Source organism: Mchenga conophoros, linkage group LG23 (assembly GCF_057382185.1).
Source record: "Mchenga conophoros isolate Kocher_MC1m ecotype Shallow Benthic linkage group LG23, M_conophoros_male_GT1.1, whole genome shotgun sequence".
NCBI classification, from domain to species: domain Eukaryota; kingdom Metazoa; phylum Chordata; class Actinopteri; order Cichliformes; family Cichlidae; genus Mchenga; species Mchenga conophoros.
This window is the reverse complement of record NC_140547.1, coordinates 53161109-53172299: the sequence shown is the minus strand read 5'-3', so window position 1 is coordinate 53172299 and position 11191 is coordinate 53161109. Positions and strand designations below refer to the sequence as shown.

Genomic DNA, 11191 nt, shown 5'->3' with positions numbered 1-11191 from the left:
GAAGACCTGCATAAGTATACATTAGGGGGTGGGGCGATCGTGGCTCAAGAGTTGGGAGTTCGCCTTGTAATCGGAAGGTTGTCGGTTCGAGCCCCGGCTTGGACAGTCTCGGTCGTTGTGTCTTTGGGCAGGACACTTCACCCGTTGCCTACTGGTGGTGGTCAGAGGGCCCGGTGGCGCCAGTGTCCGGCAGCCTCTCCTCTGTCAGTGCGCCCCAGGGTGGCTGTGGCTACAATGTAGCTGCCATCACCAGTGTGTGAATGTGAGTGTGGATGGGTGGATGACTGGATATGTAAAGCGCTTTGGGGTCCTTAGGGACTAGTAAAGCGCTATATAAATACAGGCCATTTACCATTAGACATAATTGGTGCTAGATTAGATCAAAAACAAATGCAGTTGAGAAATTTTGCACAGTTTAGCTACATACCTGACACGCTCATAGAGTACAAAGCAGACAAGGTGCAATGGAACCTGCATAGTCACTATATGCAGTCTTAAGTTGGTGAAAAGAATTCTAATGATCACTGTGCTTCTTTCAATACGGCTGTGATTTTTTATGAAAGATATTTAGGGTCATTTCGACGAACAAATTCTCACAGGCACTGTTTCCTAATAAAGAAGGGTGCCTCTAAAATAATAACAAATCTGACCTCTTCAACTTTCAACCCTGAGAGCACAAGTGAGTCCCTCCCTGTTTTACAAAAGCCTAATTAGCTACTGCAACACACAAAGTAGGGAATCAAAAAAAACAATAGCACCACCTGTTGGTGAGATTTCATAAAGAAACAGGACAAATAAAACAGAACACATACAGTGGTTTGCAAAAGTATTTGGCCCCCTTGAACTTTCCCACATTTTGTCACATTACAGCCACAAACATGAATCAGTTTTATTGGACTTCCAGGTGAAAGACCAACACAAAGTGGTGCACACGTGAGAAGTGGAACGAACATCAGACATGACTCCAAACATGTTTTACAAATAAATAACTGCAAAGTGGGGTGTGTGTAATTATTCAGCCCCCTGAGTCAACACTTTGTAGAACCAGCTTTTGCTGCAGTTCCAGCTGCCAGACTTTTAGGGTCTGTCTCTACCAGCTTTGCACATCTACAGACTGAAATCTTTGCCCATTCTTCTTTGCAGAACAGCTCCAGCTCAGTCAGATTAGATGGGCAGCGTTTGTGAACAGCAGTTTTCAGATCTTGCCACAGATTCTGGATTGGATTTAGATCTGGACTTTGACTGGGCCAGTCTAACACATGGATATGTTTGGTTGTAAACCATCCCATTGTTGCCCTGGCTTTATGTTTAGGGTCGTTGTCCTGCTGGAAGGTGAAGCTCCGCCCCAGTCTCAAGTCTTTTGCAGACTCCAAGAGGTTTTCTTCCAAGATTGCCCTGTATTTGGCTCCATCCTTCTTCCCATCAACTCTGACCAGCTTCCCTGTCCCTGCTGAAGAGAAGCCCCCCCAGAGTAGGATGCTGCCACCACCATGTCTGACAGTGGGGATGGTTCAGAGTGATGTGCAGTGTTAGTTTTCCACACATAGCGTTTTGCATTTTGGTCTCATCTGACCAGAGCACCTTCTTCCACATGTTTGCTGTGTCCCCCACATGGCTTGTGGCAAACTGCAAACGGGACTTCTTATGGTTTTCTGTTAACAATGGCTTTCTTCTTGCCACTCTGCCATAAAGGCCAACTTTGTGCAGTGCACCACTAATAGTTGTCCTATGGACAGATTCCCCCACCTGAGCTGTAGATCTCTGCAGCTCGTCCAGAGTCACCATGGGCCTCTTGGCTGCATTTCTGATCAGCGCTCTCCTTGTTCGGCCTGTGAGTTTAGGTGGACGGCCTTGTCTTGGTAGGTTTACAGTTGTGCCATACTCCTTCCATTTCTGAATGATGGCTTGAACAGCGCTCCGTGGGATGTTCAAGGCTTGGGAAATCTTTTTGTAGCCTAAGCCTGCTTTAAATTTCTCAATAACTTTATCCCTGACCTGTCTGGTGTGTTCTTTGGACTTCATGGTGTTGTTGCTCCCAATATTCTCTTAGACAACCTCTGAGGCCGTCACAGAGCAGCTGTATTTGTACTGACATTAGATTACACACAGGTGCTCTCTGTTTAGTCATTAGCACTCATCAGGCAACGTCTATGTGCAACTGACTGCACTCAGACCAAAGGGGGCTGAATAATTACACACACCCCACTTTGCAGTTATTTATTTGTAAAAAATGTTTGGAGTCCATCCATCCATTTGCTTATCCTTTTTCAGGCTCCAGCGCCCCGCTGGAGCCTATCCCAGCTGTCATAGGGCGAGAGGCGGGGTACACCCTGCCTCTCGCCAGTCTGTCGCAGGGCCAACACACAGGGACAGACAACCATTCACACTCACATTCAAACCTAGTGGCAATTTGGATTATCCAATTAACCTATCCCCACAAGCTGCATGTCTTTGGACGGTGGGAGGAAGCCGGAGTACCCGGAGGGAACCCACGCAAACACGGGGAGAACATGCAAACTCCACACAGAAAGACCCCGGCCTGGTGGTGGAATTGAACTCAGGACCTTCTTGCTGTGCGGCAACAGTGCTAACCACCGTGCCACCGTGCTGCTGTTTGGAGTCATGTATGATGTTCGTTCCACTTCTCACGTGTGCACCACTTTGTGTTGGTCTTTCACCTGGAATTCAAATAACATTGATTCATGTTTGTGGCTGTAATGTGACAAAATTCAAGGGGGCCGAATACTTTTGCAAGCCAGTGTAACTGTGCCTGACACATGACTGTCCGGCCTACAGTTAGCTGTTCTGGGTGTTTCTCATCGACTGGCAGCTGGTTCATCTGTGCTGCCAGATGCTTGTGGAGTGCAGTCAGCTTCTTCAGCCAGTAGATGTGAACCATGTCAGTGTCATGGTCCTGAGTCTGCCGACTCAGTGTTTCTTTATGCTTTTGTTTATTCTGAGTATGTTTTCTGTTATGATTTTGTTATAATGTTTGCCAGAAAACCATCAAATCTGAAGGAGTGAGAGAAATGTGCCAAGAAAGAATGAGTTGTATACAGTAAATCATTAGCGAAACGTCTTTGATAGAAACTAGAATAAGCAAGTGCAAATAAAGTAAATTTAAGAACTTGTAAAATACATATAAGAAAAGATCCAATAAAGCCACACCATAAAACACAGATAATAAAACATTAAAAACACAACATGGGTTTTCAACATTTGCTCTGTTGTTCCACTTTCCAAAGCAGTTTCAGTGAGGACCAGGTGCTCGTTCTGAAGTAGCAAAATGCCAAGACAGCAATACTCAAAATTATGTTCTATAATAAGATTATTCAATTATAAAGTTTTGCTAATGGCAGGCAAAGGTTTATTAAATTTTAATTTCATTAATTTAGAGTTCAGATTAAATTTCGTGTGGACATTAGAAGGATTTTCACTTTTGAACATACATTTTGATGGTCTGTGAGGTTGGTATGTTGCACAGTACTCTCATGAGTTTATGGACTATACATGCTGACCAGAAAAACAACAACAACACAAAAAAATCAGTCCACTCTTCTATCTCAGAGAAGCAGACAGATTTCATAATGCTATGGCGATTTGTGTCTTTATCAAAAAACAAACAAACAAAAACATTATTATATTATAAGCTAAAGAAATTGATTCTTTTCTACTCTCCTGGAGTACTCAAAGCGCTCTATACAGCATGCCACATCATACACACAAGCACTCTACACTTTGTCAGGGGTTTCTAACAAACATACACTTTCATACTGGTGGGGGTTAAGACTGGGGGAGCCAGGAATCAAACCACCAACCTTCTGATCAGCAGATGACCTGCTCTACCTCCTGAGCTACAGCCATCACCTGCAGTAGCCAAAGAAAAGAAAAAAACTGAACTGAGCTGAATGCATGTGTTTAGCGCCAGAGTTTGGAGGGCCAGGAGTGACTAAAATATGCCATTAAATAATTAATTAAACGTTTCATTAAATAATTAAAACTGGAATTAATTAATTTAATTAATATTTCAATAAATATTTAAATGCCCATTCATTTTATTTAAAACATGTAATCAATTATTTATGTCTTCATTTCCAATTTTTAAATTAATGACACATTTAATTAACAATTAATTAATTACTACAATATTGACACATTAAATTATTTATTTATTTAAATTTTTAATTATTTATTAACAGATTTAAATCATTATTTAATGGTGTATCTACCCTGACCCTGCGGCTGTCTTCATGAATTTATTTTATCTGTCAGCCTCACCCATCAAAGTCAGGGGGTGGAGTCAACACCATTGCTTTGGCCTGGTGGCCATGTTTTAGTGGGTGTTTCTCAGTGCCAACAATGCACATGTGGAAATAACTGAACTGTACTTTGAAATACCCTGTTTGTATGTCACCAAATATACTTTGAATATTTTTCTAGCCGGGAATGTAGTGTTTTAGTCTTGAAATATCTGGTCGGTTTGTCAAGATTTGTCAAGAAATTGGAATTAATTGATTAAATAAATATTTCAATAATTAAATGCCCCTTCATTTAATTTAAAACATTTAAAAAATTATTTATTTATTTGTTTCACATCTTAATTTTAATTATTGACACATTTAATTAATAATTTATTGGTGTATTTAATTAATTCATTTTGTCACTCCTGGCCCCCCATCCACAGAGTTGAACTCGCGTTATCGCGAGGTTGGTCTTATTTTGAATTCAGGAGCAGGGCTTTGTTTACTTCCGGTGTACACAGAAAGGTTGAAAACGGCTGGTTCTCCAAGAAAAGGTACTCAATATGTTGACAGTGATGGTTTCAGCATTAACCGCGTTATAGGAAATGTGCTTTCGTCACTTTTTGTGTGTGTTTTCAGCGAGCTTTGCTTTTCTGTCCTGTTATCCGATCACGACGGTGAGATAAGCATTTGGCCCTAAAGCTGAAGTTTACACAAGTAAGAAGCTTGGCGCGTACGCGATGAGGAGTGAAAAAAGGCTTTCTAATGGACACGTGCTTTCATGCAGTCATGTTTGCAGCAGGGCGGAGGGGTCAGACTTCCCTGCCTTCTTGGTTTATTCGTGCTACTCGTATATGTGGCACTAAATTGCAGTAATCACACGGCTGGACTCAACAACGCCACGTGTGACTCATGTCATGTTTGCATGTTTGTGCAGGTGTTAATGATGACGGTCCTGAATCTGTCCTTTGCTGCGTGTGGTTTCCTGGGGATCTATCACTTGGGTGCCATGGAGGCCTTTCTCCGGCATGGGCACAAGCTGCTGGGCTCCCTCGGGGCCTGTGCAGGTGCTTCTGCTGGGGCACTGGTGGCTGCTGTAATGGTCACAGCTCCTGAAAAGTTGGAGGTATGGTGTACAGTCCAGGGGTATGTGGGGTTAGTGAAACCCTCTGGTCTCTGAGCAAAATGGAGACAAACTATTTCTCGCTCCTGATTCTTGCTTCTTCTTTAGTACTGGCAGTTTTTATATGTGTGTGTACGGGACTAAAGACTTTGTCAGGGTGAATGATGCTCAGGGATACTTGCTGTTTTAGTGATGCACACTGTAACAGCCGATCCTATAAAATAACAACTCAGATGTTAGCGTACTCAGAGTGAGTAATTAGCTGTAAATTCAGGAATCTAGATGAACAACAAGCGATTGAGTGAAATGTTATTTACAAGGCGCACTGTGCTCATATATCCTCTGTTCTCAGTTAGTTTTGCAGATTTCAGACTTTGATTGTATTGAGATAAATCACCAGCTGTGCAGGAAAAATGAATCTGTGAGTGTAGAGCTGAGTGAATGAGCTTTGTTACACTAGTGACTGAATGATATGACTGTGCTTTCATAATGGTGTTTGTTTCCTTCTTCCAGCACTGCAAAGACTTCACCTACAGGTTTGCTGACGGTGTGAGACAGCAGCGGTTTGGGGCCGTCACACCAGGATACAACTTTATGCTCACACTCCGGTAACTACTTAGCAGAAGTCTCCTCAACAATCGCCGGGCAATGTTACACGATGGAGGTGTTGATGTCTCCCATTGTGGACCTGCAACACGTGTTGCTGTGAATACTGGTTGGTGGTCAATGACCAGCTTAAACACTGAAAACACTGTGGAGATATTTTCCACCTGCTGCAGCGTCATAGCTCTGTGTCACGCAGTGGAAGGTGCACTGAGTTTGTTTAATGCCACAGTAGCAGTAGAATAGACAGATTCATTATCCCCTGAGGTTAACTTGCAGTTACTTTTATGATCCTCATGTTTTGTACCTTACACCATTATCAGGTCAGAAAGCTAAAGCCTTTACCAAACCAGTCAGTCTCTTCAGATTCAGCAGGCATGAAGCACAAGTAGTATCTATGGGTTAACAAGCCTGTTTCAAACATTCCCACAGTTCATACTTCATGTCAGGACTAAACAAACTACGTAACCCTGGAGCACCGTCAGCTGTAGCTGTGCAAAGATGTTTGGTTCTTTCTAAACAAGTCACTGTTTGGCTGAATGGAGCCTGAGCAAGACGTGTTTGGCCCGGGTGCGATCAGGACTTTGTGGAAGAACAAGATTCGACTGAACTCTTAACACGTGCTTTCTGTCAGTGAGCTCGGGACGTTTGTCAGAAAGACTCAGCTGCAGGTCTGTTAATCAGAGTCATAATGGCTTTTTAATTTTCATCTTTTTGTTTTCAGCTTTGTTTGGTTCCAGTTTGCTTGCACTGTGCGGTTTCATGCTTCAGTTTAGTTTTTTAGTTTTAATGCAGTTATTATATTTATATACACTGCCAGTCAGACGTCTGGACACACTTTGTCATTTAATGATTTTTCATTATTTTTACTACTTTCTACATCGTAGATAAACCGAAGACATTCAATATATTTAGATTCCTGACAGTAGCCGCCCTCTGCTGTGTCGACAGCTGCAAACCCTCGGCCTTCTCTCAGTGAGCTTCATGATGTCGTCACCTGACATGGTTTCACCTCACAGCCTGTCAGGGTTCATTGGTGGAGTTTCTTGCCTTCTTAATGACGTTGGCACCATCAGTTGTGCAGCAGTCAGGTTGGTGCACAGCTGACAGCCCTATTTGACAACTGTTAGAGTTCATATTATGACAAGAACCAATCGGAGTAGAGAGAAACAACAGCCCATCATTACTTTAAGAACTGAAGCTCAGTCTGGAAAATTGGTCAAACTTTGAATGTGTCCCCGAGTGCAGTCGCAGAAACCATCAAGACCACGATGAAACTGTCTCAAGTCTCAAAGGACAAACACAGTAACTGAAGCTGAAAGCACACAAAGGTGAAAAACTGAATAATAATCTAAGAACGACAAACAGCACCCAGGACTGCAGCACGTCAAAGCTTCTTAGCTGCTGATCTTGGCCTAGTATTCCTAATTCTTCCAGCTTTAGTCTCAGGTGTGTGTATGCTATTAAAACTCATCAAATTATTCATATTTAATGATTTTTCATTTGCTGCTGACCGAGTTTGTGATAGACACAGAAAACAGGTAAAGAGGCAGGGGGCGACCTGCTGCTGGCGGTTAGTTTGTCAGTATCTATGCTTGAAGTGTAAGCTGAGGTGTGAGGAAGGCACACGGCAGCTGAATAAGGCCAGCAGGCTTCGGTCAGTGTAAGTGCTTGATAGCTTGATTAATAATCGCACGTCCCTGTAAAACAGTGTTTACGATGCCCTGTGGAGATGATTCCATTAAAGCTCTGACAAATGAACATCTGCGTGTGGATTTTCCCACAGGGAGGGGATAGAAGAGATTCTCCCCACAGAGGCTCACAGTCTGGCCACTGACCGCCTCTACGTCTCAATAACACACTCAGAAAGTGGCACGAACCACAGCGTGTCGACGTTTACCTCCAGGGAGGAGCTCATAAAGGTTCGCACCCCTCTCTGTAAACACACACAGTCCGTTTCAAACATGGTCATAAATGTTTATGATTGTTTTACAGCCTTGTTTCTCTCCAGTCTTCAGTTTAGTGCTTTTACTACTATAAATGACTCCGTGCTGTATATGAGCTGTTACCTGACTGCACGCGCCTCGTGACCAAAATGTTGAGCGACGAGCTGCTGAACCAAGTGTTTTTGCCGGATAACTGTCCCCCTCTTGTACCTGTCCAGGTCCTGTTAGCCAGCTGCTTTGTCCCAGTCTATGCTGGACTCAAACCAGTAGAGCTCAGAGGAAAGGTAAGGGTTTATGCCGGTGTCAGAACAAAATCAATTGGTTCATGATGTTCCGCAGGAACGAGCGACAGCTTGCTAGACTGATAAATCGAATGCTTTGCTGACTTCAGAGTGTTCGGTGCTAGAAAATGTTAAACATACAAAAGTAGATTATTGAGTGTGAGGAATGCTTGAATACATGTCAACTCTACTCTTTACTGGTAAAGACAACAGCCAGATATCACAGTCCAGGGTTAAAATGAGCTTTAACATGTGGGCACGAAAGAGGTTCTGAATAATACCTGAGGTTTTGTTACAACGAGCCAAAATGCCTGGTAAAGAAGATATTTGAATGTGTCTTGAGCCACTTTTACACATGAATTGTGGACGACGATGCATCATCTGAAGTTAATAGAGGCCTTTCCTTCAAATAGCACATAACAGGTCCTCTTCAGATGTGCTCTTACTGCTGGAAACCAGTGGAAACCCTGTTCCTTTGGTTCAGGTGAGGGTACACGCCACACCCACTCGCTGTAAATCCACGAGGCCTGTGCTGTTCTCACGTGGATGTAACCTGACATCACGTGGAAGTCATAGAGCGGACAGCTTTCTCTGCTCCGGCTGCTTCGTGCACCAGATTTGAACGTGTCCGTGCTGGTTGGGTTGTAGGAAAGTTCAGGTTTGCAGGGCTTGTCTACAAAGTATTTAATGACAGGATTATTTATGCAGCTGTAGCTCAGGATGTCAAGCAGGTCATCTGCTAATCAGAAGGTTGGTGGTTCCACCCTGGCTGCTTTTCTCTCCAGGCCATCCATCAGAGTGTGAACGTCAGATAAAACACACCAGCTTCCCTGTCCTGTTAGCATGTTTGTGATTGTCTGAAAGTCTAAACAGCTTTCTTTGCTCTAAACCTTTTTGTAGCTGTTGTGTGACCAGAAGGCTCTTTGTTTCCTGTAGAAATGGATTGATGGAGGATTCACTGACAGCCTGCCGATCCTGCCTGTGGGACGAACCATCACGGTGTCACCCTTTGCTGGACGGCAGGATGTGTGTCCGATCCACAGGGGGCGGTTCAAAACTCAACTCAGCTTGGCCAACATGAACATAATGGTGAGAACCGGAGCATCTGATTGGTCTGTAAGGAGAAACCTGGATTCCCAGATTATTCTCCACCTTCAGCTTTTTACCATAACTGAGCAGCGTGTACGGCTAATAGTGCTAAAGATATGTGCCAGGCAACAAAGCTTTCTCACTCTGTGAACTTCCTGTCAGTGCACGTGGAGCACACCACCACCCAGTGCTCCAACCTGCTGGTTGTATTCAGCTTCTTCAGCAGCTTCAAATTTCCGGAGAGTCCGAAACCAAAGTGCTGCAGTTATGAAACAGAGTCATGTTCAGATATGTGGAGGGTGCGTTCAGACAGAACTGACCGGTGTCCTTCACACGGTCACAGTTCAGATATTAGTCTTTGACATTACGTTAATAATAAAGGTAAAGAGTTCTGTAATCTTAGATGTGCTGCCAGAACCATAAATCTTTTGATCTCGTTAGAAGATGAAGTCGAGCTGTAGATGTTATTTGACCTGATCCAGCTCACAGCACAAAGTGCAGCACGTCCAGCCGTGAATGGCTGCGTGTGCGTGCAGAAGGACGTGTTTCTGTCACTTTGTTGATGTGAACGCAGTCTTTCCGTTGGCTTCCTCAGCTTTCCGTGGAGAACCTCAAACGTCTGAATCAGGCTCTGTTCCCTCCGTCCGCCGGCGCCATGCGTTCGTTATGTGAAGAAGGTTTCACGGACGCCGTGAGGTTCTTAAAGAGAGAGGGCTGGATGGGCTGAGCGTCACACATGGACAAATGGAGCGTGTGAAGCCTGGAGTGTCGTTTACCAAGAAGGAATAAACATTTTCTGTATTTATACGTACTTCCTGGGTGATTTTACTCACCCAGGAAACAGACACATGCTAGAAAAGTAACTGCACCGATGTTTGCATGCAGTGATGTTGAAGTGATTCAGCCTTTGACTTGGTGCATGTTTGGAAAGATGGTACATTGTGGGCTTCACTCAGATTACTTTGATCACACAGGCGTCCTCTCTGTGACAGCATGTGAACCTGGACTTTTATCATAGTTTCTTTTCTTTTGACTTGAAGCAAAGTGAAAAATATCGGATATCCGTGACCCGCCTCACAGAAAGGTTTGTGCCGCCCTCGTGGATGCCGGCGGCTCCCCCAGGACACGAGGCAGCACGAGTCTTTGAAGGGTTGGATGTTTGTGCAGGTTTGACTGCTGCTGGGTCACCGTTTGATTTCCTTCAGGAGCGACTTGGCGTGTGCGAGAGCTGCTCTGCACTCAGCCAGGCGAGGCAGCAGTTACACACATGCAGCAGACTGCAGAGGACGGGCTGGGATCAGGATATTCCAGGAACCCTCAGTGGCATTTCCATCTTTTCTATACAGTCTTTTTGGTGAACAGCAGTGTGAAGGCTGCGATGGGGCTGTCGGTGCTGCTGATCTTTAAAACCAGGAACTCCATGTGTTCTGTTTTTTGATGTCCTTTAAATGATGTTTGTTGTAAAATGAGTGATTTGAACGAGTAAACAAAGGAATGTCAAATAATAATGTTCTTGTCGTCGCTGTCATTATTCTCTCAGACCCGAGCCGGCTGTTGGGATGTCTTCGCTCCCTTATCGTCTCTTATGTAGCACGTCTGTGCTGACATGATGCCGTATGAAATCCATCATAGATACTGTGCATACTGACGAAAGTGACAGGGAGCGCCGCAGCTTCATTTTAGGCTCAAGACGTGCAGAAGTCCACCCAGGGATGTGCATCATGAACAGTCCTGAGTAGTACAGAACCTGAATGTTGTATCGTAGTCAGTTAAACATTATTAGTAACAGAGACCTGTGAAGATCTGCTGCAAACACAGAGGTCATCCTACTGTCTGCTGTCATCAGTCAACTTTTATTCTTACCTTTAACAACAAAGTCTTCAACACTAATGTCAACAGACAAACATG

At 44.0% G+C, this 11191-nt stretch overlaps 1 protein-coding gene across 4 annotated transcripts; it reads left to right on the top strand.

Moving 5' to 3' along the window:
- The first annotated feature begins 4662 nt into the window (after positions 1–4662).
- Positions 4663–10791, top strand: pnpla4 (patatin-like phospholipase domain containing 4). 4 transcript variants are annotated; one of them, XM_085265325.1, is made up of 7 exons: positions 4664–4795; positions 5179–5367; positions 5878–5972; positions 7754–7889; positions 8132–8197; positions 9131–9283; positions 9879–10791. In XM_085265325.1, exons 2-7 carry the CDS (start codon positions 5185–5187, stop codon positions 10008–10010), a joined length of 765 nt encoding a protein of 254 aa, XP_085121451.1. In that variant the 5' UTR covers positions 4664–4795; positions 5179–5184; the 3' UTR covers positions 10011–10791. The 4 variants fall into 4 exon arrangements, with proteins under 4 accessions (XP_085121448.1, XP_085121451.1, XP_085121450.1 ...); XM_085265324.1 differs by adding an exon at positions 4881–4958 and having other exon boundaries at positions 4735–4795; positions 9131–10016; XM_085265322.1 differs by having other exon boundaries at positions 4663–4795; positions 9131–10016.
- Positions 10792–11191: the final 400 nt, after the last annotated feature.